The 27,965-nt window shown below is 44.4% G+C and overlaps 1 protein-coding gene across 1 annotated transcript in view; it reads right to left on the bottom strand.

Annotated features, from left to right (window-relative positions):
* LOC142564954 (venom metalloproteinase antarease TserMP_A-like) overlaps positions 1 to 27,965 on the bottom strand; it is a 49,635-nt gene that overhangs the window by 870 nt on the left and 20,800 nt on the right. Inside the window, exons 3-12 of the mRNA XM_075676168.1 lie at positions 27,254 to 27,346; positions 26,485 to 26,623; positions 25,627 to 25,775; positions 15,440 to 15,511; positions 15,224 to 15,354; positions 15,084 to 15,133; positions 14,300 to 14,408; positions 8,736 to 8,903; positions 5,192 to 5,333; positions 4,922 to 5,065 (exon numbers count right to left, since the gene is read on the bottom strand). Of these exons, the coding sequence (XP_075532283.1) occupies positions 4,922 to 5,065; positions 5,192 to 5,333; positions 8,736 to 8,903; positions 14,300 to 14,408; positions 15,084 to 15,133; positions 15,224 to 15,354; positions 15,440 to 15,511; positions 25,627 to 25,775; positions 26,485 to 26,623; positions 27,254 to 27,346 (1,197 nt within the window). The remainder of the gene's footprint in view (positions 1 to 4,921; positions 5,066 to 5,191; positions 5,334 to 8,735; positions 8,904 to 14,299; positions 14,409 to 15,083; positions 15,134 to 15,223; positions 15,355 to 15,439; positions 15,512 to 25,626; positions 25,776 to 26,484; positions 26,624 to 27,253; positions 27,347 to 27,965) is intronic.

Here is a 27,965-nt window from a genome sequence, read left to right as displayed (position 1 = left end):
AAATAAAGTTTACATGTCCGCTCTAGCGAGTGCAGGTGCAACGAGAGAAAAAAGCTCATCTACAGAGTTCGCCGTTTCACGAACCCATCAAGTATATTTCTTATTTATTTTTTATTTATTTCCAATACTGCTAGCCCTTGCGGGCTGTTACTCGCAGCGTAGCTGCGAGTAATAGTCACGTACTTTCACGAATACACGACATTGGGCTGTTCAAAAGGCATGTTGAATAGTCATAACTTAATGACACGCAAGCTCTCTGCAACCAGTACAGCTAACACAAACCAAATCACATTAGCCATGCTCCAAAAGAACTCGCAGTTCCGCACGAAAGGCGAAGCACCGATTGCGATAGCAAATTAGTAGATAGTTGCACGAAGTAAGGACAGTAGCTTTAACGGCCGTATAGACTTGTAAACATTCGCTTACTAACTAAATTAGCAATTATGGAATGTGTAAGCGTGACTCAACGAGAACGTAGAAAGAAGCAAACACAGAAAGACAGCGCTGCTTCTGTGTGTCTGCTTCTTTCTACTTCCTTGTTCAATCGTGCTTGCCACATTCTATCATGGATTCAAACCAGCTAGCCAGCCAGCGTGTTTTAACTAAATTAACCAGCACGGTGTCACGCACGCACACGTAAACATGAACACATCTCGCTCAATGAGCACGGAAACTCGCTGTCAAAATTCTAGAGTGAGGAATCGTGGCAACCACAAGCGAATTGACCTTCATGCATCTCTCGCTTCAACACGAACGAAACGTCGAAAGCACAACGCATACGAAGGGACCGGCACTACGCGCATCTACAAACATCGCAGATAACTTTGAAGATGAGGCCCGCGCGGGCGCGCACTTTTGCCATGTCGCGGATCGCTTTCAAGACGACACCAGCAACGCCTCGGAGATCGAGGCACCCTAGCAGCCGCCAGAGAAGAACGCCTCTCCATCTCGCCTCACCCCCCTGCCTCGCGCGCGACAGGAGAGCTAGGGCACACATCCGGCCGCGTTCCTTGTTCGAGCACGCGAGATTGAACTGAGTTCGCCGGCGCACCATCGCACGCTTCCACTGTTACGGAACCTCACGGCGACGCCGTCGCAGAAATGCGACTGGAGTGTCCATATAATTGCTATCGCAATAATAATCACGCAGACCCACTTAAGACTGCTTAAGTGTGGGAAAGCGAAAGCATTATATTATGCGAAGCATACTAGCCGCACAACCACGCTCTTCCTTGCTGCGCCGCGCGCGGCCGCGTAGCTACCATATGACGTCATCACAGCTGCAAAAGCGGAGGCTCAACTCGTGCGCTCGCTTGCGGCCACGTAGCTACATAGCCGGGTCTCAGCTCGTGCGCTCGCCTGCGGTCGCACAGATGGTACTGCGGCCTAACTCCCGCTCCTCCCGCTAGGGCACTGACGTCACAACAGCTGCAAGCCGGGCTCAACTCTTGCAAGATGGGCGGGGTCGGAATCGAACCAGGGTCTCCGGAGTGTGAGACGGAGACGCTACCACTGAGCCACGAGTACTTTTTTTTTCTTTATTGCCTGTTTGCAGCACAAACCAAGAACACATTCAAATGCTAAAACATGTCAACCACACTTTGGCTAACATTATATATTAAAATCGCTTCAGCTTGATCAGTTCATCAAGAATAGCCACCCACTCGGGAGGCTCACTCTGGGCACGATATATTTCCCGAATATACGCGACACTTTCGATGAAGTTTATTCTCGCCGGACGGGTATCGACATCCGAGTGTCGCACTGCCATTCTCGTTTTCCACAGACTGTGGAGGCCAAGGAGCATAAACATATCGTACGGAACTCCTCCTTCGTTATCGGTTGGCAAATATCGAATACCAAGAGGTGTAATCGGTAGTTCTTTTTTAAGTGTACGTTGTAAGATATCCCAATGAAATGTTGGGTCCCAGCAATCGATGAAAACGTGTTCAATGGTCTCTGGCTTTTTACAAAGTAAGCAGTTTACTGTCCATGGCACATATATTCCTTTTTCGTCTAACCATGTTTTTACGGGTAGCGTGTTTGTGTGTAGCTTAAAGAAAAACGTTTTTTGAGAGGGTCTAACTGGCATTTTTTTCACCCGTTTAAGTACATCATCTCCTTGGCCTCCCCAGTTTACAGACCTGTACAATGGCATTGGCAACATTGTATCAACTAAGTCTTTATACTTTCTACGCACAGTAATTCAAGTTCGTTTGGGAAAAGCACTGCCGCAATATGTTGTAACGACCAGTGATGTGAAGGGAGGAAGTATTAGGGGATATCTGCGCGAAGTGGTTGATTCACTTCGTATGTTGCGTGTGCGGTTTTCCATGGAATATCTGTGCTCTGTGACAAGAAAAAACACTGAGCCACGAGTACGATGATTCAAGGCGGTACAAAAGCGCCTCTAGTGAATGCGGTGTTGCCTTAGAAACGAGCTGTTTCTAAGGCTCAGGCGTGCGTCGCTTGCTCAGGCGCACATTTCGTTGCCGCGCCGAACGCTGCGTTGCTCGACGCTCACCGCGTCCAATGCGGGCGCGTAGTCGCTGCGCCGTAGCCCATTGTCTTACACCCCTTGGCGGGTCGACGGAAACGCTGTCGCGTTCCACTCTTGAAGGCGAAGCAGAGTAACGCATGAGTTGTTTCTTCGTCTAGCCGAACCAAATATAGCCAAGCAACAGCAGTTCACCAGGCTAAACAGTGGTTCAACAACTAAAATAAAGGCTAGTATGCTTCGCATCCTGGGCTTAACCTTAGCTAAGCCACAGCCAATTTCTTGTACACATCGGAATATCAGGAACGCGCTCATTCTATATACTCATTACATGGCGCCATCTTGACCCCATTGACTACACCGTCACGTGCCCAATGAGGCACGCACTGTCACACCTTCAGTAACCGTGGAGCCACTGTGGCGTCAAAGAAGCGTGCTTGTCTCCCACCCTGCGTGCTCATGCTTGATTCCCACCCAGATGAAAATGTACAACAGTTTTCTTTTGGATGGCTATAATTTACTTTGTTTACAGGAGCCTCCCTGAGAAACTTGACATTAATCCAAGCATTTTTTCACGGGTTTTTGCTACTTGGGCAGTAGGCCATTTCGGAACCATCTTTCGGTGACGCCGACGGATTTTCTCGTAAAGAGGCATATGATGATTTCGCATTAAAAAAGCTATAAGCGCGATAAATATCATCTCAGCAATAATGTTTCGCATGGTGCTGGGAAATACTGAGTGCGCCAAGTGTTCATAACTGGAACTTTATTCGCTTCGGTTGCCACGCGGAATAATGTCAGAATTAAATTGAAAATAAGCCTGCGGGTCCGTTTCATGCAGATACTGCAAAAGCGACTTATAAAATGTATTAAGCTGGTATTATTACTTATGATGTCTACTATTAGGCTATTTTGTTCGTACTGGCATCTAACACACGTTTTCTGTTAACATTCTATAACTTTTACTAAAAAAACTAAAGAAATTTTGATAGATCACGAGAACTCAGCTACCAGATAATTTGTACCTTTCAACAAAATTTAAACGTCAATAAGAGAGCGTCGTATTGTATAAATTCAAGGAAATGTGGAAAAGCGTGAAACCTAATTGTTACTGCAATGATGTCTGAAATTAAAGTTTTGTGGGATATTGGTGTGGTCTCATGTCCGAACCCACAACCTTATATTGTTAGTTTGTCAACGTCTTTAGCTGATATTTTGTTTTCCTGTACGTTGGCAAATAGTACAATTGCTGGCATCAAGTTGACATGTAACTTCGTGTTTTCATTGCTTGAAACGTTTTCTAATTAAGGTTCGTGCCACTATCCTTCGAAAGTTAACTATGTGTTTACTGCCATTCTTAGCCGAAGATCCAAGGGCAATCAACATGCCTTTTTCATGTGAAGGGCTGATCCGAAGGGTGTTTTCGCTTTGTTTGCTCTCTTTGCTTCTAAGTATATTACTGTTCGTGAGCATCTGCACTTTCCCTGATGCTACACGATAAACGATTTTAGTTGTTCACCTGTACACATAACGCCTACGAATAAATGTTTCGAGGCAAGCACAAAGTACAACTTAAGTGCAAGGAACACAAACTTGTAGTTATTTGGTTGCTTCTTATCAAAAGCAATATATCATTTAAAAAGCATCACTAAGTTACACATGAAGCTTCCTTTTTTTTTTTTTGAGAAGCACGTACAGGTTTCCTTCGTAATTTTGTGCTAAGCGCTCATGTGCATGACACCGATTCCCTTGCGTAAAATTTCCTCAATTTGCAGGCATCCGCAGAAAATTTGTGTCAAATTCTGCGTGTCTGCGCTTCAGCTTAGTTCTGCAAGTTGCTAACTTCCTGATTAACTCATGCAGATTGTAGACCAGAAGCACCGAAAATTTGTTGGTTCCGGATTCCGTCATCGGACAAGTGCTTCTTTTTCTTCAACTGCTGTTTTTTATTCTCAGAAATTTGTATGTGTTTCCTTTCCTGTTTTGTCATTACTCTTGAGGGATGACTACATTACCCTTTCTTGAAACTGCCTCCCCAGCGAAGGTTTTTGCCGAACTGATTTGCGAGACAACAAATGTGATTCCAGGAGTAGAGCGCCAGAGTTCCTCCTATTAGTACGGTAGCCAAATGAGTCAAGTGATAGTGAACCTGCCTGCCTTTCTGTGATCCTCTTGTTACACTTTACAGTCACCTTAGTATAGAATTGTCTTCTGCCTCGGCTCCTTTTTTTACAATGCTTCTGCGGCTTACCTACACAATTTTCTGCGCTATTAACAACGCCTCTGCTACTTGCACTTGCTCTGTAAATATTAACCCCCACTCCATTTTGATGTTCATCACCTGAGAGCTCCTTAATTTTCAAGTTCTTTACGCTGACACGTGCTACGCATGCATAAATTGTAAGTCTGCCGGCCAGTGCTTACGCGATTGGAGCCACATTCCATGAAGTCCAGCGCGTCTTCTTTTATGGTGAAGGATAAACTGTAGCGTTCCGGTATTCGACCAGCAAATAGATACGAGATAATTTTCGAAAAATGACACACCACTTTACAGGAACTTTGTTGGACCTGCACGAGGAGCAAGAAGATAAAAAAAAGTCATAAGGTATTCGTTTAGAATGGCATTGTGCGCGAGCTTATTTACACTCCCGATATAAATACGAAATATTGATACAGCAGACATTTTATTCTTACGGTGACGTATTCATACGTGGAGTTTTCCTTGTCGGTTTGCAAAGCCTTGCAAAATTTTTCAAAGGTCACTGCCATTCCTGGGTATACGCTCTTCACAACGCTCCCCGCTGATGACACCTTCCAGCACGCTGGTCCTACACGGCTGAAATTCAGAAATGGCAAAGCAGTTGCAGCGACGGAAGTGATTGAGATTTTTTTTTTTTGGAGGGGGTACTTTTGTTACTTGAAGCGGTGTACTCACGACAGTACAATCGCAGACGAAAAACACATGGTGCGTTAGTAGCTATACAGTATGCTATGGTAAAAAAATTACCGCCCCTGAATGTAACATTATGGGCGTGCTAAAAGCAATTCTTGAGACCGCATGGAATATAATCGAAAACTGCAATAATCGAACATAATTGATTCAAACAGCGAATAGTTTTACAAAAAAAAATTCCAACAATGAAAATTCGTTTTCACCATTGATCTTCATATCCCAGTATATTAACGACGATAGGAAGTTTCTGTTATTACACTGAGCGTCGTAAACTGCTGTTTCTTAAAACCATGAAGGGAACCTTAGGAGCAAACCCACACTCTATTGGTTGGTGTGAATGATGGCTGTTTGTTTGAAAAATTCTGCTTGCCTAAGCTGAGTATAGCCTTTTCCACAATGTTATAACTTCTCGTGTTTTATGTCTACAATGTGACCGCAGGGATTGAATCATCGCACATTAGCGATTTCATGGATTCCTAGAACTGTACCCAAAATGTCCGTGTTTACAATAAATGAGCGTTCGATTCGAATAACGAATCGAATAATGCAATATTCGGTTCTGTATGCAAATTTTTCAAATGTTTGCCCAGCCTGAAACATCACAGCACTGATCTGCGGCCCAAGATGAAGAAATTGACAGGCACGTGTAGAATCAGCCGTTGCTTGGTCTGGACTAGCCTGTCCCCGCCACTGGCCTATGCATAGCTTTTAATCTTTTGCAATTTAAATAGGTTCATGCCTTCGCAGACACTTTTTCGCCGAGCACATTGCTAAAGTGAGGTTTGCTGCACCTGTGAGTTACACTGGTGCTAGGAGTTTCTGAACGAAAAGTTGTGAAGTAACACAAAACTTACAACTATCTCAAACGCTTGTAGAACTAACAAAAAGTTTAATTGATACCAAGCGACCAGTAGAACATTGCGATTTTGAGGATACAGTTACTAACAGACTGGTGAAGCAGTCAAGATTTTTCATGTCTCAAGGGCACCGCATCAAAACTAAGACTCCGCACTCCAGGGATTGTCTTTCGATATCAATTACTCTGAGTAGTGGTTCTAAGACCCAACTTTGCACTTCTTTTCAGTGACCCCACGTTACTTTGACAAAAACCCCACGATATAATACTGGAAAATGTTGAACCAGCTCTAACGGGAGCAAGAGAGATCTTGGTAAGTCTTGGATAGTAACACTAACACGCTCCCCCGCTACCTGCATAACTCCTGGAAGGTGAATAAGTACTAACAGCCATCGTGCAAAGATACTCCTTAGCATTAGACAGCATTTACGAGTACAATGATTCACGCTCAATATACAGGCGCAAGGCAAGAGCGTTAGTGAAATACAGGGGGTGTGAGCGAAAGCGAATGATAGTTAAAGTGAGCACAAAATAAATTTGGTGGCAGTGGGTTCTACATGGTGTGAGGATCAACATGAGTCTCGGTGGATGTCAGCATGTGCGCAAGTGAGCACCTGCGAGTGAGTGTAAACGTAAGTGCCCAAGAGTATGAACGCAAATGAATGCGAGCGAGTACATAGTCTGGCATTATAGTGGAGAATTAGTATCCGCTTACTATATGCTGAGCTATGCTTGTCAGGCACTTCAAAAAATCATCTGAAATTTTCTCTCGCTACTCGAATGGAAACGCGATTAATCGTGACTTTACTGTTCAAATGTATATGTGAACGACGGAAAGAAATACGAGCACACATGTAAACGCGCATATCGAAATGCACACAAAGGCACGAAACTGTTTGTTTCTTCAAGAAAGCATTTATATATCCTGCAGTCGCTGCAAATATGCTAGTGTCAGCTTAAATGATCAAGGTTTCTTTTTTCGATAGCAGTGCGACTTCAGCGTAACTGTGTGAGTGGCCGTTAGGTTTGAAAGATAACAAAATACGAAACGGGCACGAATGAAGCAATGTAAACATTTGCGAACGAAAGGCTTGCACAGCTTTTTAATGATCTATAATATGTTCGCCGATTCAGCTCAGAAGCAACACTAAAATCAAATGACAGAAATTGAACTGGCACGTAGCAAATACAGTCAAATTTAGAACATCGGGATACACATACAACGCTTTGAACTAGGCAGTATAAGTGACAAGAGAACATGTACATAAACAATAATGAACAATACCCTGAATCATGAGCAAACTTTTTAGAAACGTAAACCAGTTAGTTCAACTAAAATTAAGGTTCTAACTTCAATAGTCCAGTAACAGCATGTCAAAGACAACAAGTATCATTAGCCAAATATAAAATGCCAGAATTAAATTCAGTGCGGGTGAGTGTATGATGTATATGGAGATTCAGGAAACACTTTCAATAAATTTTAAAACTTGTCTGTGGCAGATAGCACAATACTACTCCATGAGAGGTCTACTCGAAGAGGCGGACATGCACAAAAATCGAAATGCACAGTCGATTAATTAACTAAAATGCACAAATTAGACTTCTAACTGATTAATACGGGGCACATATTATAATTTACAAATTATAGCGGGTGGCATTGCAAGGCATATCCACTTGAGAATAACTGTGTTGGTGACACCATTTACAAGATATGCGCCGTCAAACCTGGGGTAAAAATGCACTGTTGTTCCAATTACTTTCTTAACGAGACGTCGCTCTATGCAGTGAAGCAAAAAAGTAATTGGAACTCCAATGCATTTCTCGGCAGCGTTCAGGAATAAATATTTTGGAACTCGTGTCATCCTGATAATTCATACCAAGTGGATCCGCTTCCCGAACTCCCCGGCTAGAGTTTGTAAATTTCAATGTGTGCCATAGGGTAACAATTAAACACTTAACTAATGAACTGCTGTTTATTAGACGATCATTCATTTCTAGCAAGTTGTGCCCCCCTCTTCGAGTACCGCAGCTCATGGACAACAGTTGAGCTATCTGACTCAGGCAATTTTTTTAGGTTGATTGGTTGAAACAACCGGAATCTATTTGTTAAACGTCAAAATTCTTGATTGAAAAAGTTATCAGAATTGTGGCAGCTCTATTTACTGCAGAGTAAATGTTATGAGTTTAATGCTTTCCGTTTTTAACTTAAGATTTACTGATCTTTAGTAAACAAAATTGAAGGCGTAAATAAAGAACTACTTCTAGCATTCGGCAAAGGTTCTCATGTAGATACCAAAACCCCTTACGAAGTTTGTTCTGTGGATGGCGAAAGAAACGATTTTACCGTTCACACACATATAGATAAAAGCTTCCGAGGCGAGAACTTCAGTGCTTAAGGGCTGGGTTTCCGCAGCTGTTTTTGGTCTTACCGTATAACGTGCCGCATTTGGTTCAAGCTGCACAACGAAAAACGGTGGAATTCGGGGCCTTTGTTGACGTAGCTCATCATGTATCCGTCATTCCAAGGACACGCTTCTGCACCAGGGTGTCCTGGGATGTCCGCGTCTGGGCCGTCTCCGTCGTGTTTTGCTCCCAGCCTTTGCAACATGCACAAGGATGGCAGGCGTCAGATTTGGAATAGGCCTATTTATTTATTTATTTATTTATTTATTTATTTATTTATTTATTTATTTATTTATTTATTTCAAGTACCTGCAGCGCCCGAGGGCATTATTTCAGGGGGAATCCAGTGTTAAATCAACTCGACAAAATACAGAACTGATCAACCAAATATAACACAGCAATAGAAATGTTCGCGCCGCTACAAATTCAACAGAAATGCTCTGAATGATGCTTCAGAGCGACAATAAGCAATTTCCTGTGCTAACCGATCATACTGTGATATTGTGTGTGGAAAAACGAGTGCTTGAAGACGTTAGTTCTACAAATAATTTCTCTTATTTTTGAAGACTGGTCACTTCTGTGAGATAAGAAATGAGGGGGTAAAAGGTGTTTCTTTATATATTTCAACCACACCGAAATAAATTTTAAAACGCATTTCTAATCTCACATGTTGTCTACGTGTGCTTATTAATTCCCACCCCAAGTTATCCTTAAGTGCAGTAATAATAGAAGTAAAGTCATAATTACTACAGACAAAACGGGCTGCGTGGTATTGTACATGCTCGAGTATATTAGACAGAGTTTTGGTTTGCGGGTCCCAGGCCATACAGGCATACTCTAATATGGGTCTTACGTTCGAAAAATAAAAGAGTTCTTTAATTTTGGGAGGAGCTAACCGGAAGTTGCGTTTAACAAAATTTAGCATTTTACAGGCTTTCGCTGTGACATATTCAACGTGCTTAGTGCAAGTTAAATTCGATGAGAAATAAACACCAATATACTTATACTCAGTTACTCGCGATAGCAGGACATTCTCTAATGTTTAATGAAACAGATATGGATCTTGTTTACATGTAAAGGAGATGTACTGACACTTACTGGTGTTCAAGGACATTTGCCACCTAGCACACCAGCGTATTATACAGTCCAAATTGCGTTGCAAGTACTCGTGGTCAGTGGCGGACCTAATGCGGTGATAAACCACACAATCATCCGCATACAGACGCACTTTGCATGACACAACCTGAGCAATGTCATTGATGTAGACCAAAAACAGCAATGACCCCAAAACAGATCCCTGTGGAACTCCCGAAGTAGCAGCAATGTAATAAGATTGTGAGCCATTAATAGCAACCCGTTGCATGCGTTCCTGCAGATAACCCTTAATCCAATCAAGCAATGAAGGAGATATACCGAGGGATGATAGCTTATGTAGCAGCAAAACATGGGGAACAGAATCAAATGCATTTCTAAAATCTAGAAATATACAGTCAGTCTGAACACAGAGATCGAATGAATGAAAAAGATCGTGGCTGAATTTTAAGAGGTGTGTCGAACAGGAACGACCAGACCTAAAACCATGCTGATATTCTCTAAAAAAATATCGTTTTCTAGATGTTTTGTTATGGCACTGTATACTATGTGCTCCAGTGTTTTACTACACACACTCGTTAGGGAAATTGGCCTGTAGTTGGAGACAATATTTTGAGGCCATTTTTATGGATTGGTACCACGTTTGCAAGTTTCCATTCCTTAGGTAAGCAAGAAGTACTTAACGATTTCTCAAAAATAATAACCAGATAGTGGATGATTATGTCGGAACAAGCCTTTAACACATAAGAAGGTATACCAGCAGGACCACTTGCAGAAGAAGCATTTATATTTTTAAGTAACTTAACTATACCACTGTGTGTCAGGACCAGTTACGGCATAGGGTCGAACACGTAGTCGGTAATACGCGGTAATTTATTATGACATGGAGTTGTGAAAGAAGACTAAAAAAAAACTGGAAGCAAGACGCTTTATCGAAGTCCTCAGTAAGAAGTACACTGCCGTTTTTTAAGCTCGGGATACCAACTGATTCTTTTCTAATTGTTTTTAAACACTTCCACATTTCTTTCGGGTTAATTTGTAACTTTGGGCCCAATGCTAAGAAATATTGCTAATGCTATGCTAAGAAGTATAGCAACCTTTTTTTTCACTTTAATATATTTTCCAAGGGACTTTAGCATTACAAGTACATAAGGGTTACGGTGCTTTCTATAAGCACTCAGAAGACAATGTCTTTTAATAAGCAATTGCTTGACCTCCCGAGTAACCTAAGACTGATCACTACGTTTTTTTGCAGGCAAATGTTTACATGGATCATGTGTATCAATCAACTGCTTTAGTGTGCAAGAAAATGTATCCCATAGGGTATTGCAATCTGCGGACTGAGCTAAGTGACTGAATTCCAGCAGGAATATGGAAAGATCATTAGATAATGAAACGTAATTGCCTTTCTCAAAAAAATATACCTTCCTTGGGTGATCATGCGCAAATGAGAAGGGAACGATCTGAACATGCGCCACAATGCAGCCATAGTCACTAATACCGGGAATTACGGCGTTATCAGACACAAGCAATGGCTGGTTTGAAAAAAGCAGATCTAAGACAGAAGTGCTATTCGGACCACACCTAGTAGGTTGAATAACAAACTGATAAATATCATTGGTAACTATTACCACGCGGAATGCTATAGACAGAACGGAAGAATTAACAAGGACAGACTTATTGTGTACCCACCTCACGTCAGGCATACTGAAATCACCACCAATAAGATAGTCATTATTTTTTGTAGAAAGAAACTCGGAGGGGGCTGTAAAGATCTTAGGTGATGTGGAAGCGGGGGAACGGTAAAAGGAGCCAACTGTCAGCAACTTCCCAGTTTCAAATCGGATATTGCACCAAACTGACTGGGGACAATCAATTGGGACTAATACGGTAGGCGATTGCAAGCACGAGTCAACAAGTAGAAAGACTGTACTTTCATGCGCATCGCGATCGGAACGGTAGACGTGAAAACCAAGCGGAAAAACTTAGGAACTACCAACAGATTCGTCGAGCCAAGGCTCAGTACCTATAATCACGGGAGGTTTGACTGAAGAGGTCAGAATATCAAATTCATCAGTTTTGTTTTTTTAAGCTTCTGCATTTGACGACTAAAATGGTAAGCTCTGAAAAACGGTGGAATTCAGGCCCTTTGTTGACGTAGCTCATGATGTGTCCGTCACTCCAAGGACAAGCTTCCGCACCAGGGTGTCTTGGGACGTCCATGTATCCGTCGTGTTTTGCTCCCAGCCTTTGCAAAGTGCACAAGGATGGCAGGCGTAAGATTTGGAATAGCCCAATGTTTTTTTTTAATCTTCAAGGCTGCTCGTAGGTCTCGAAGGATATACAAGCAGCCTCTTTAATGCATACTGAGGAAGACGGAATTACAGGAAGATGAGAAGGAAGTTATGAACAGTGGAGAGAACGCGAGGAGAGGAAAGACCGGGAAGTGAACCTGGCGCTCGTCCGGTTTACTTCCTAAGTGGAGGTAAGGGAAAGGGGAAATAGAAAGAGCAAGAGAGTCAGCAGTGAGCGCACGTGGGAGGATGTACAGGAGCACTATAAGTGGTCTCTCAAGCTTCCGAGCTTTAAGTCATGCACTAGGGCGCCACTGGCTTATTTTGCCAGTGACAGATGTGGCCGTGGTCCCAGTACTTCTTACTCAAAAAATGGTCTGGAGTCCAGTAGATTTAATGTTGCCCAGAAAGAGAGGCGTTCGATTTCATAGTGAGGGCAAATACAGTAGTCAAACAAGAAATGTCGCATGGGCGAGCACTAAGCTGGAAAACAACGTAATTACCTGTGAGAATTTAAAAGGAACTACCATCGTTACCACCTACAACAAACAAATGCCTCAACAATCATCGGATAATTCCAAATGGAATCGCGATCAAACGGCACATGTGTTAGCACACTACCCCTAGCACAAGATGACAAACACAAATCGATTTTATGAGCACACAAATTCGGGCGCATACGACTTGAAATGCCATGTGACAGCCTGCATCTTGCTTACTCTAGATTTATACACTTCTTCCGTCGTTTTCATCCAAGAGTTCATAGGCTGCGCTTCATGGGGGTCTAGTGTCCTAGTCCATCGCGTCCTTGTCCATAATATTGCTTCGCGGCGCAGTGGTTCATCATGTCATCGAACCAAAAAGCTCACTGCAACACATTAAGACATTTCGCCTCGTTTAACTTACCCCCATCCCTTGTTGCCATCGTCCGCCGGGTGCGGAAGACGATAACTTCATATAAACGCTTTCCAGGCAATCAGCTGTATCGCTGGCCATGACCCGTCCACTTGTGGAAACGTTGGCTACAACGAAATCTCTTGTTCGACCACTGTTTACTGCTTGCATTGTTGTTTAAATTTAAACAAATTAAACATGTTATTCGGTTGCTTCGTGGACTAGTGTTTCGCAGTCAGACTCATGGTTCTTGTGTTTTTTGCTCTGCTTAAGGCAGTTCTCATTCAGTATTTCGGGCTTTCTTGAAGGCTACCAATGTTCATGCCCAGCCAAACTTAGTTCATCCTGTTATTTCTTTTTTACGCGGCCTTGTCTCATGCACAAAATTAATTTATTGTTTGTTTTACTGAGCGTCCAGTTCTCCAAAACTACTCGTCCTCTGTTAACCATTGAAATGTTTACATAGATTTATTATTCACGCCCTTCCAGCCACAGCTAGTCTCTAATATTTATGGAGATGTTTCATCCCGAACCGGTGACAAGTTATCTTTTCGACCACTTTCATTTTCTTTCGTTATTCTCCCCATTACAATTTTAACCACAGCTATTACCCCTATCCTTCCTTGGCTTGATTGCCTCTAGGCTTTATGTGGTTGTGATTAACAAAAATAGAGCCCCACTGTTTCCATTCTTCTCATTCATTAATAGCTGGGTCTCGAATCTTGAAGCCTTGTTGCCATTAGGTAGTGTACGAGGATTTATCAGCCATGTGCCAGCTCTCCTAAGATCATGTGTTACGTGACACCATCGGGCAAAAAAAGATGTTCCTCATTCACCCATCATGGCACCGAGTGAGGCTGGCTAACACTCGCCGGGTTAGATCTAGTAGACATAAAGCCCCAAGCTAACGAAAGAATTGATGGCCGTCGCCGAGTCAGAAATGTTGGTGCAACGCATTGGGAGGTAGTGGGCTTGTCTCCCATCGGCAACAAGTTATCTTTTCACCCATTTTCATTTTCCTTCTTTTTTCATTGTTTTCTGCATCTAAATTTCACGTCCAGCTAATTAACTCTTTCATTCCTTGGCTTCATTGTCTGTTGCCTTTGTATATATAATCTTTGAGTAAAAACTCCTGTATCCAATGATACCATACGATATATGAGTACATACGGGTTTTTATATAGAATCCCTTTATGCCATAGTTTTTCGATGTTTTTGCAGTATAAGTAAAGTTAAAATGCAGAAGACGACGCATCCTGTGTCGTTCCTGTCCTAATTAAAGAAAGGTGCATGCGAAAGACTTATCTTACAGATGAGCAATTTCGTGGGCAAAAGTGTGCGTTCCACTGAAAAGTCCCGGGTTGTCTTCCCCGAGTGCGACGAAGTGGTTTGTGCAGACACCGGAAACGAAGCCGATTCCTAGAAAGAGCAGAATGGTTGTAAATGTGCACGTCACTGAATTTGTTCAACTGATACAATGATTGTTTCGCTAGCACGTTTCTTGACAATTCATACTGTTCGTTGTAAATCTATCCTATGCTAGCGGGCAAAAATTTGAGCCATCTTATAACATTTATTGCCATGTTGTAAGTCATATTATTATAGGTCAAAGTTGTGTTTTGTTTCCTTAATGCATTTTGCAGCATCAATGCTAAGAAAGCTGGCGCTGATGATCGAGATGGAAGAAGACGAAGTTTTTATGTGGACATAGCACAATGAATAACTTAATGCACCGCACCGGGGTGGGGGGGGGGGTGGGGATAGGTCGGACATTTTACTGTAGGCTTCAGTTTGGCGAAGAGCATTATACAGCATGCTGCCATAGCTTGACAAAGTTAAACCAGTTTTATGTGAACGCAGCCCTTTATAGCAACGAGGAAGTCATCCAGCATGATGACTATAATGTCATAAGTTCAGATCATAAAGTACAAAGCAAGGCTACGGCAAAAAAAAATTATTTCTGTGCATACATGCGTGTTCGTCTCTGCGTGCCCTGCTTTCGCCAAAAGATAGTGAAGTCCCTGGGATTCACTCTATATAAAAGCGCTCTCTACAAGTACCGCATGACATGCGACGTGATAAAATCTTACCTACCTAAACCAGCGGCAGTCATTTCGCCCTTATAGAAGGTAAACACGTCAAGCCTGCATGAAATACATGAGACATTTTTTTCTTAACTGTAATAAACACTATGCCGTCGGTTCGTAGGACAGAGTGTAGAGAAAGAAGAGTACCCCGTCATGAGGAAGACACAATCTGGATTGCCATACTCCTTCTTGTGTTTTAAGGCGTGCAATCTGAACATTGTTATTGTTAGGTCGTCGAACAGGTAACCGTCCTTCGGCGAGACAATGTAGTCTTCCTTCTGCAGACAGATGAAAAGTTAACACAGGTTCAGCGCCAGTAATTCTGGGCATTAAAGCACGCGGAGACAATCGTGAAAGGCTCACCTGACTTCTTTCAAGGCCTGTAAGCAGCAGCTTCACCTTTGGATTTGACATGGCTTTATACCTTAAGTTTGCCTAAATATAACGAATGCGAAAAATAAATGTGCTAAATAATATTTCAGGAGTTCATTAATTAAGACTAATTATGTAAATAGGTGGAATGCAATAAATACTCTATCTCCAAGCGACGGCAAACAACATTACCTAGGTTCTGTTCAGTTACGTGGCATTTGCATATATTTAAATCTTGGTGCATGATACTTGGTACACCCTGTATATACAAGGTGTTCATGCGAACACTTTCATAAATTCTGAAAGGTTGCATATGACAGATAGCGCGCTTCTTGTTCATGGGGTGGTCTACTGGAAGGGATGGACACTACTTGCACAAGAAAATGAATTGAATAATCGACTAATTAATTAACATTCACTAATTGCCTGTTAAAATAATTACCTTATGGCCCATATTGCAGTTTACAAATTCTAGTCATGGAGTTCGCTTGGAAAGAATTCTCAGGTTGACACCAGTTTCTAAATACTAATTCCTGAACTTTGCGGAGAAATGCAGTGGGATTCAAGTTACTTGTGTGCTTGAATGCATAAAGCGACGTGTTGTTAAGAAAGTAACTGGAATGGCAATGCATTTCTCCGCACAGTTCGCGAATTAATATTTGAAACTGGTGTCGTCCTGAGAATTCTTTCCAAGTGAAACTGCTTTGCGAACTCCCCGGCTTGAATTTGAAAATTGCAGTATGTACCATAAGATAGTTAGTTAAAAACTTAATTAGCGAATTTTCGTCATTTAGCCGATTATGAATTTCAGTTTTTTGAGCAAGTAATGTCCGCCTCTTCGAGTAGACCAGCTCTTGAACTAGAATTATGCTATCTGCTATAGTTAACCTTAAGAATTTTTTAAAAGTGTTCGCTGAAACACCCATTACATACACGGGACGTTTCACGTCAATTGAACCAAGGATTTAAAAGAAGTTGTCAACCGCGAATGGGTGAAACCAATGGCGGATGGTTTGTAGTCATGGGCTTCTCAAAATATATTTATCTTCTGCTTAATCGGTTAAATGACTGACATTAGTTATTGAAAATTTTAAATATTCTCTTAAGGGCCAAGTGCGTTTCGTTACACGTTGTAGAGGGGTTAAGGAACGACCGATCCATTTTTTTTTGCGGCAAAGTACATGTTACGTGGTGATTTTTTTTCGGCGTTTAGAGAAATCCCGCGAAAAATGAAAGAAAATTGGCGATTTGCGATAGGAAATTTGTAGAAAGCTGCACAAAGTAAGGATAGTAGATTTATCGCCCGTATAAACGTGGGAACGTTCGCTTACTAACTGAATTAACAAGCATGGCGTCAGCGCGCACAGGCAAACAGGAACACATTCCACTCGATAACCACGGACACTCGCTGTCAAAACACTGGCGCGACCAAGCGCGGCAGCAGCAGCGAGCGAAGTGGCCTTCGCGCTTTCTATCGCTTGAAACGAAAACAGCGGCGGGAAAACAGCGTGCACAAAGGTATTAGCCGTGTTCAGGACGCTTTGAAGTATTGGCGCGTGCGACCACGCGCTGCCGCACAAAGAACGCTGTAGCGGCGGAGTAGAAAACATCCCCCCTCCCTCCCTCCCGCCCTGCCTCCCCCCTTTCCTCCGTTTCGCGAACGAGATTGAGCCGCGATCGTCAGTTACCTTTGCGCCCGGTCACGAAATACGCATTGCTGCTGAATCCCAACACCGCCTTCTCCCTCCCTCACCTCCCATGCCCTCACAGCCTTTCGCGTGCGGAAGACGGTGCCTCTGCCCTCCGCCTTCCTCCCTCGCGCGCGCCAGACTTAGCAGCGATCGTAGGCTCCCCTCGCGTGCGTTCACCCGCACGTACAACATACGGCGCGCCGACGGTATCATCGCTCTTGGACTTTATACGGGAATTCACGGCGACGGCAGTACTACGCCTGGAGTGTCCATATAATTGCTATCGCAATAATAAAACCACGTGAACTCGCTCACACGCTATCGCATTGCAGCAACCTCAACCGTACTTCGAGCCCATCGCTTATTAGGGACGACGGGGCTCCCTTTCGTGGGTCGCCATCAAAGATGTTGATGCACTGTGCAGCCGATGCTCAGAGTCTAGGCCACTCACTTAGCCACGGTCTGAGCGCGCGGGTCTTTCGCTCGAAGCATAATTGAGAGTGCTGCAAGACGACAGAGCACGAGCGCAGTGACGGGGTTTTACTTCATATTTCTCGGGCTTTTTTAAAACGCTGAAAAAAATTATCACGCAGCATCAGCATTTATCACAAAATTTGTAGGCGACCCTAATCATTGAGTTGGGTGTCTCAGTGGCACTCGCACCTCGGCGTTGGTGCTCTTCAGGTTAAGCGAGCACGGTATGCAGGTGAGGAGTGAGGGAGGCGAGGAGGAAGCGCAGCGCGCGCTACCTTAACGCTACCTGGCCGGGTGTAGCCCCCTAGCGAGCGGCGCACGAAGCGCCCCTTACCCGCCCTCTCCAGTGCTGACGTCAGAGCACGTAAGCAGCGAGCGCGCGCAGCTGTAGCGAGCAAGTGAGCGAGGCGGTTCGCGCCGGGAGAGCAGAAGCGAGAGAGCAGGGAGTGATGTCACATCCGCTCTGCTAGACACATGTTCTAGTCTATGCCAGGCAACTGTTTTCCATTTATTACCCGGCTAAATATCATGCCACACTATTGTGTGTCACGTCGTTAGTGACATCCTTACTTCCACTTTCTACTTCCGGGTTTCCAGCAGTTTCGCCAAAGTCGTGCTGACGTGGCTGATCTCTAAAGTCTACGAGTCTACGCTTTGGTACGTGGTTATCAGTGATTTCTAATTATTTCTAATTATCCCAGGCACTTCAGTAACTCAACGTGTAACTAAACTTGTGCTCTCGTATTATATCAATAATGAAGTCCATTAATTTTGCACTGTGCTATGTTTTCTACTTTTTTTCTTATTTATCTTTATTTTCGTCCCCGATCGTCTGAGGAGATTGACGGGAAATAAGCGCACAAGAAGACACACACGAACAACCAAGAAAGACGCAGGACAGGTGCTTTCTCCGCTGTTCGTGTGTGTCTTTTTGTGCACTTATTTTCCGTCGGTCAGCAGTGCACCATCTAGCCCGTCTGCAGGTGTTGTTAAACGTCTCTGGAGGTGAACCGGAAGTTCTGCACGAGGAGAAAGAGTGTCACTCGATGCTCGTGCCACTAAAAATTGCATCGGTCTTTTCTTCATCCCCAATACGATGTAACGCAACGCACTGGGCCTTAAAGGGACTATTAGTTAATTTTCACTTAAGCAGTATATTAACTAATCCAGCAAAACATAAAGATACTGTAAAGAGCACCACATGACGGCAAACCATGTGTCGTTGGTTTCATTCAACAGTGGTTAACCACTTTTTTATATCCTTGGTTCAAGTGACGTGAAACACCGTGGACACACACACACACACACACACACACACACACACACACACACACACACACACACACACACACACACACACACACACACACACATATATATATATATATATATATATATATATATATATATATATATATATATATATATATATATATGTGGTAATTATTAACGAAATAAAGCCCTTCAGTTCCCCTTCTCTCGTTTATTAATCGCGAGGGTCTCGAATTTGGCAGCCTCGATGTCATCAGGTGGCTTGCGAGGGTTTATTAGTCATGTGCCCGCTCTCCTAAAATAACATGTTGCTTGGTGCCATCGGGCAAAAAAGGATGTTCCACATCCGCTCTGAGAGGCGCTGGCTAGCACTCCTAGACAAGATCTAGTAAACAAATACCCAAGTTAGTGGACGAATTGATTGACGAATTGACGAATTGGCAGTGCGGCGCACGCGTTATGCGGAGGTTGTGGATTCGGCTCCCACAGACGGCAAGTTATCTCTTCATGTGCTTTCATTTCCCTTTCTACATTGCATTTTCAGCTACACCTAATTCCCTGCTTTCCTTGACTTCATTGTCTGTTGGCACCCCTCTTCTCTCGTTCATATATATATATATATATTGATATAAGGCAGAAACATTTAAACAACGCGCGCAGGTTCGTGCGCCCCCTCAAGACGACAAAGGCGTATTGAAGGAAAAGACGACGAAATAATGGCACGTGTTTTCACCGCACGCACTCGCATCGCAGGTGGCCGTTGTCGGCGTCTATAGAAAAAGACGAGGTGAAGCGACGCTCGAGAGAGAAGAAGAAGGCCTTCCTGATCTCCCGTTTAGAACGCGGCAGTGTTCTTTATTTACCCCAGGGCACAAGTTCGCCCGCAATAAATAGTTGTATCTGGATTCCCTTAACTGTCCGTTACAATTCTGGTGGAGGTGCGGGGTAATGATTTCCAGCCCAATTCGAGTTGGAGAAAGCAGCCCGGAACCACGCCATCTCAGACCCAACGAGCTTACGCCCGTCCACCAGCGCACGAGCCGTCGCCTACGGCGTGAGCCGCCCGAGTTTCCTCTTTTGCCGGAGCAGACTATAATAGCAGCAGCAGACAATACAAAAATGACATCCCAGACAGCCTCAACCCGCATCGTGGTTGATCAGCCGCGAACGCCCGAGCCTTTTCACGGCGACACCTTCGAAGACGCCGAGGACTGGTTGGAAGGCTTCGAGCGCGTCGCTGACTACAACGGATGGGACGAAAACCGGAAGCTCCGCAACGTTTACTTCGCGTTGCAAGACTGTGCGCGAACGTGGTTTGAAAACCACGAAGCTGTCCTCCGGTCGTGGGATGACTTCCGACGGGAGCTGTTGGCCACGTATCCGAGCACTGACCGCCGGGAAAGAGCTGAAGCCACTTTGCAAGCAAGAAGCCAGCGAAACAACGAAAGCGTGGCAATGTATCTCGAAGATATGTCCCGCTTATTCCGCCGCGCCGACCCGAGCATGAGCGAGGACAAGACGCTTCGGCACCTGATGCGCGGTGTGAAGCAGGAGCTTTTTGCTGGTTTGGTTCGCAGCCCTCCACGCACCGTCGCCGAATTCCGCTCCGAGGCGACAACTATGGAAAGGACTCTTCAACAGCGTGCGAGACTCTACAACCGCGATATGAACGTCGCCTCTATGGATGCGATGCCGGCAATGTTCGGGAACAGCGTCGACGTCTTACGAGAACTCATAAGGTCTGTGGTTCGAGAAGAACTCCAGAGGCAACAGCGGAACAAGGGCCCCACAGAGGTCTCTTCGTTAGCAGAAGTGGTTCGCGAAGAAGTGAGACAAGCCGTCCACGAACAGCACCCACCAGCACAGCCGCAAGCGTCGTCACCGGTATGGCCGACGGTATCGTACGCCGAGGTACTCAGAGGATCTCCAGGACGTACTTTCGTCGCGGCAACTACGCATGTACCCGAACCTCGGTTCTTGCCGTCTCCGCCGGAGACGAGATTCCGGAAAGCTGACATATGGCGCACTCCTGATAGAATCCCGCTGTGCTACCACTGCGGCGAAGCTGGTCATCTCTACAGGATGTGCGAATACCGCAGAGCGGGTTCGGGGGTTTTCCATAAACGCTCCTTGCCCAAGAAACGGTGAACGCCCTTTCGAGATCCAGGAGTAGTTGTCAACGCGCCCAAGCCCGCAGACTTCACAGCAACACCAACCACGGTCAACAGTGCCACTGAGGTATCGATCACCGAGCTCGCGTCCATCCTTAAGCTCCCCAAGGCGACGCCCCCAAAGCCCACGTCGGGAAAACTAATACCGGCGACCTGTGGAGGTGAGGCCGCTGTCGACGCAAGAACGGAGCCTCCAGCGCTGATTCTGAAATATAACGACGGACGCGAGAGCAGTTGCGAAAAGAGTGGCGTAGCTTCCGATTTATGTGTGTTCATAGACGGCTGCGAAATTACTGGTTTAGTATACACAGGCGCAGACCATTCCGTTATGAGTAAAGTACTTGCCAGAAGACTGAAAAAAGTGCTGACTCCTTGGAGAGGACCGCAAATTCGAACCGCCGGTGGACACCTTATCAACCCGGTGGGCAGGTGCACTTCTAGAATCGGAATACGCGGCTTTACATACGTCGCCAGTTTCATTGTCCTATCAGAATTCTCAAGGGATGTAATTATAGGAATGGACTTTTTGCTGGCGAACGGTGCAGTTATCAACTTGCAGGAATCCTGTGTGTCGTTCTCAACGAAGCACGCCATCGCGACGTTCGAGAGTGAAGAACAATTCGATGCGCTTCAGATTATAGACGACGACGTCACGATACCCCCAAGATCCAGCGTAGCTGTCGCCGTAAGAAGCACTGTATTCAGCGACTATGAAGGAATAGCAGACAGTAACACTGGGCTCTTACTCGAAAAAGGAATCTGTATGGCAAGGGGTCTGGTTCAGCTGCGTGACGGGTGTTCGAATGTCTTCCTGACTAATTTTGGAAATGAAGTCCGGCATGTTGCGAAGGGAACTGTCATTGCCCACCTTAATGCTATGAACAGATTACGGATTTGAGCCCTTCCGATGCTGCACTACTGGATTCTGACAACGTAGACTCCATACTCACATCTGTCAACATCGAAGCGGCACTATCACCGAGCCAGAAGCAGCAAATAGAGAACGAGAATTCGCCTCGTGTTTCTCAACGACATCGAAAGTCCAGAGAACATCCATCGCCAAACACCGTATCATTGTCGACGAAGCTGTCTGACCTATTTGCCAGCATCCCTACCGAGTGTCACCGAAGGAGAGAGAGATCATCAGCAAACAAGTCGAAGAAATGCTTCGAGACGACGTAATTCAACCATCGACCAGCCCGTGGGCTTCGCCTGTGGTGCTGGTAAAGAAAACGGATCAGACTTTGCGCTTATGCGTTGATTATCGGAAGCTAAACCTCGTCAGAAAGCGGGATGTCTATCCACTTCCGAGGATCGATGACACCCTCGATAGACTACGGAATGCGAAATTATTTTCCTCTCTCGACCTCAAAAGCGAATACTGGCAAATAGGAGTGGACAAACGGGATCGTGAGAAGACAGCATTCGTGACACCAGACGGACTACACGAATTCCAGGTACTTCCGTTCGGCCTCTGTTCCGCATCTGCCACCTTTCAGCGGATGATGGACACTGTGCTTTCCGGGTTAAAGTGGCCGTCCTGTCTAGTTTACCTTGACGATGTCGTGATTTTTTCTACCACCTTTGCTCAGCATGTGCTCAGCATGTGGACTAAGGACTGTGCTCAAAGCTATTAGTTCAGCAGGGCTTACGATAAAGCCACAAAAATGTCACTTCGGCTTCCATGAGCTCCTTTTCCTCGGCCATGTGATTAGCTCCGAAGGCATCCGTCCTGACCCTGAGAAGACCGCAGCAGTAGAAAAGTTTCCTAGACCAACCAACAAAAAGGCCATTAGGCGATTCCTAGGACTTTGTGCCTTTTACAGGCGTTTCGTCAAAAACTTTTCGAAGATTGCCAAGCCGTTAACGCGATTAACGAAAGAAGATATGCCTTTCGTATGGCACAGTGAACAAGAAGATGCATTCAATGAGCTGCGACGGCGACTTCAAAACCACCCGGTCCTTGCGCACTTTGATGAGGAAGCGGAAACAGACATCCACACAGACGCCAGCAACTTAGGACTTGGTGCCGTCCTCGTTCAATGGCAAAACGGAGAGGAAAGAGTGATTGCATACGCTAGCCGCACTCTTTCGAGGGCTGAAACCAACTATTCAGCCACCGAAAAAGAATGCCTCGCAGTAATATGGGCCATAGGAAAATTCCGACCATACTTATACGGTAGACCGTTCCGAGCAATCAGTGACCATCACTCATTGTGCTGGCTTGCAAACCTGAAAGATCCTTCTGGACGACTTGCTAGATGGAGTCTGAGGCTGCAGGAATACGACATAATGGTCGTGTACAAGTCAGGTCGCAAACACAGTGACGCTGATTGTTTATCACGTGCTCCGGTCGAATCTGCTCCTGTGAAAGATGCAGACGAATTTCCGTTTCTTGGAGCCGTGACCACATCTGAGATGGCCAAACACCAGCAGTCTGACGCCGAGTTCCTTCTACTCATCAGGCACCTCGAGGGACACCCCGTTCGTGTTCCGCGAGTTTTTTGCCGGGGATTGTCATCGTATGTGATGAGAAATGGCGTCCTGTACAAAAGAAATTTTGAGCACAGCAAAGAGAAATTTCTACTCGTTGTTCCTTCAGCTTTGCGATCGGAAATCTTAGACGCCTGTCACGATGACCCATCAGCAGGACACCTCGGAGTGAGCAGAACCTTCGCCCGAATTCATGCTAAATACTACTGGCCAAAGCTATTGAATTCAGTACAGCATTATGTACGAACATGTCGGGATCGCCAAAGACGCAAAACGCCTCCATTAAAACCCACAGGCCTCCTTCATCCAATAGAACCCCCAGGAGCCCCGTTCGAACAAGTAGGAATGGACTTGCTTGGTCCCTTTCCGACATCGTCATCAGGGAAACGATGGATTGTAGTAGCGACCGATTACCTAACCCGATATGCCGAGACATCCTCTCTAATCAGTGCAACGGCCGTTGAAGTGGCTGAATTCTTTGTCACCAAGATAGTATTACGACACGGTGCCCCTGCAATTATTATCACGGACCGAGGAACTTCGTTCATAGCCGATTTGACGCAATCCATCATGAAATTGACTCATACCAGCCACAGGAAAACAACTGCCTATCATCCTCAAACAAATGGGTTAACCGAGCGATTGAACAGGACGCTGACCGATATGTTGCCAATTTACGTAGACTTAGAGCACCGTACATGGGACAAGATCCTACCCTATGCGACATTCGCCTACAATACCGCATTGCAAGAAACCACTCAAGTAACGCCATTCCAACTTGTTTTTGGCCGAACAGTTACCACACCCTTGGATGCAATGCTGCCTGCCAGCGACAGTACAGAACAGAACCCTGACATCAGTGACTTTACACAGAGGGCCGAAGAAGCACGTCAGCTGGCGCGACATCACATTCAACAAAGGCAGCGCATCAACGCGGACCGTTACAACCTGCGGCGAAGGGAAGTCGAGTATGCACCAGGCGACAGAGTATGGGTATGGACCCCCGTGCGGACGCGCGGCCTGTCCGAAAAGCTTTTGCGCCGTTATTTCGGCCCTTACCGAGTACTTCGCCGCATCAGTCCCCTGAACTACGAAGTTACGCCAGAAGGACAAGTGAGCTCATCACGATGCCGGCGTCGCACAGAAACTGTACATGTGGTCAGACTGAAGCCATATTATGACAGGCAGTGATTATTCGACCAAACATCTTTTCTGTGCCATATACCACTTTAGTATGGACAACTGCTTGTGAACAATTTCGTCGCTTTACGCATCGGGACGATGCGTTTTGTAGGGGGGATAATGATATAAGGCAGAAACATTTAAACAACGCGCGCAGGTTCGCGTGCCCCCTCAAGACGACAAAGGCGTATTGAAGGAAAAGACGACGAAATAATGGCACGTGTTTTCACCGCACGCACTCGCATCGCAGGTGGCCGTTGTCGGCGTCTACAAGAAGAAGACGAGGTGAAGCGACGCTCGAGAGAGAAGAAGAAGGCCTTCCTGATCTCCCGTTTAGAACGCGGCAGTGTTCTTTATTTATCCCAGGGCACAAGTTCGCCCACAATAAATAGTTGCATCTGGATTCCCTTAACTGTCCGTTACAATACATATATATATATATATATATATATATATATATATATAGCGGGTTTCTTCAAAGTTCAGCACGCAGGACCCAATGTCACATATACAGGAAAGGGACGACGAACCTTTTGGAAGACGTATTGACTGAATGCAGCAGGTGGATCAACCGAGAACGTTAAGTAAATGCGTCTTCGAAAAGGTTTGTCGACCCCTTCCTGCGCACACACACACACACACACACACACACACATATATATATATATATATATATATATATATATATATATATATATATATATATATATATATATATATATATATATATATATACCTAGAAATGTTAACTTTAGCTTGCCAGGTTATCACACTTACAATGTCGTTCGCATTGCAAAATGAAGCACCACTTCACACGACACACAGCTTAATTTATATTTCATGCATCCACACTGAATAGGTCGGTGCACGGCACACGCAATAAGCAAACACTTACAGCATTTATCATAATGCACAAATACCGCAGTTGGTACTGCGTATCTCTGAAGTGGCTGTGATGCCTTTTGTCCGAAACTATGAATACTTCCACAGTTATGGAGTCCGGAACGTTGCCTCCATAGATCGATGCTCTCTCACTGGGGACGTCTGCAGTTGTAATGTGAAATAGTCTTGTTACGTACACACCTCGAACAGAAGTGCCTACAGCACACAAAATAGTTATCTTGGATGAAAATGATTGGGAAGCGACTCGCCTAATAATTGAAGCTGAGCAAATTGACCATTTCTTTGTCACATGCATCGGTAAATCTTCCCTTACTTTGATCGAAAAAGATTAAAAGCTTCTGGGTATTACGCGACGGCCTTCGCGTCTACTGGATTTATTTTTGTTCTTTGTCTGGTTCACTTTGTTTTTTCGTTATGAAATGTTTCACGTGATCTGTAATGTGGTTTCCTGAAGGTACTTTAGTTCGGCTTCGAGAAGAAAGCAAAGACAATGGTTGATTAGCAACGCCTGCGTGCCTACCGTGTCTTATGTCGTTCTCGTGTTTCTTTGCACTTGACTCACTTTTGTGTGGCAAAAATACTAAGCGCAGTTGCCATGTTTCGCTTGGATTTGCGCAAGATCCTCAGATATTTTTACAGAGGATTCCTATGGAGAGACATGCTTGAAAATTAATATTGATGAAGGGCGTAAGCTTATCAAAAGTAAAACAGTAAAGAATACTTCAATTGAAATGTTATGCACATTCAAAGACCAAGCGTAGCAACAAGAAGACTTTTTTCAGTGCTTCATGGGAAAGCTTATCTTTGTAGAACGCATATTTAAAGAAATAGCGCTACGAATAAGTCTCACCTTTGCGTTTGTAAGTGAGAGTTTTATCCAACATTTCCTTCTGCTCAATTTCGTGTATCTCATGAGGCACCACGCCATCTTCCGATCTCTCAGAGATCTGCGTTGGCTGGATCCTGTGTCTAGGTCCCACTAGTCCTTCCTTCAATGTGTAGGAAAAGAATAAATCAAATAATGAATCGATCATTTAATAAGTTCGAGGGCTTTTACGCGCAAAGAACTCCCAGCTCATTATGGCGCGCGTCCTACTGGAGGACCACGCATAAGTTTTGACCTCTTGGAGTTTTTTTTTTTCAAGATGCGCATAGATCTAAGAAAAAGAGAGTTCTTTCATTTCGCCCCTATGGAAATCCGGCCACTGAGGCAAGGTTCAAACCAGCGACTTGGAGCTCATCAATGCAACGCCATACATATTCACATGAGACAAGACGGCGAGCAAGATAAAGCTAAGGCCGCCGGATATTTAATTAAGTTTAAATTGCTAGAACAAACTATACAGCGGACGGCATAGGTAATCATCGTTTTAGCGGATATATCAAATTAACTGCTACTTACTGCATTGTCTGCTCGTAATGCAACCATTTAACAGGATTTTCTTGGTTGAGTGTAGATTCAGCTAGTCGCTTTATTATAGCGCTGGTTCAATTGTAGCAGTCGGAGCCGTACGAAATATGACTTTTTTTACCCGAACTTTTTTTCCCAATGGCATAAGCATATTGCGCGGGAAGCGTGTATGTTAGAATATGTTGCGGCATGCATTTTTTTTTCTTACCATGCGGACACCGTTTTCCGTTGTGGTCAGCATGACAGACGCAATTTTTTCTTCGTCTTCGTAAAGATGTTTCTCAATATCTTCCCCGTTGTACTGAAATCAGTGATGAGCTTGCTTGAGAGAAAGCATGAACAGAGGCTTTTCCGTGTTGTCGGAAATAAAGAATCGAACATGGCAAAGACGGAAAGATGCGCTACTTTGTAAGGATTCCTGGTTTCGACATAAACATATGTACAAGAAACATTTAGTTCATCCTTTTCAAACCTTCTTTGTCTGTGTTTTTACAACAAACATTTCAAGTTTATAATCATCACCCTTGTGCAATTTTTCGCAAGGATAACTTCTAGTTACAAGGTTATAGCACAAAAGCTAATATTGAGTGCTTACTTTGGAGACTACTAGAAGGGTGACGTTCAGGTGTGCGCGTGTATTAGTGTTTCATTAGGCTTCAAGGGTCCCACATCAAGAAAAAAATAGAACACCATTTTCATTTTTATATCTGACCCTGAAGACTACATATGTAAAGAAATAATAAAATATTCTTTGATTTATAACTCTAGGAGTGTGCGAAAATTCGAAACTTGTAATAACAAATCGAATATTGTCCTGCTTGAATCGAATATTTAATCGAATAGGAGAATATTAGATCCGTATATGCGAATACTTTTTCGAATACTTTTCAAGCATTTAAAAACCTCCACCGCATCCAATT

Source organism: Dermacentor variabilis, chromosome 11 (assembly GCF_050947875.1).
Source record: "Dermacentor variabilis isolate Ectoservices chromosome 11, ASM5094787v1, whole genome shotgun sequence".
NCBI classification, from domain to species: domain Eukaryota; kingdom Metazoa; phylum Arthropoda; class Arachnida; order Ixodida; family Ixodidae; genus Dermacentor; species Dermacentor variabilis.
This window is presented reverse-complemented; position numbering and strand designations above follow the sequence as displayed.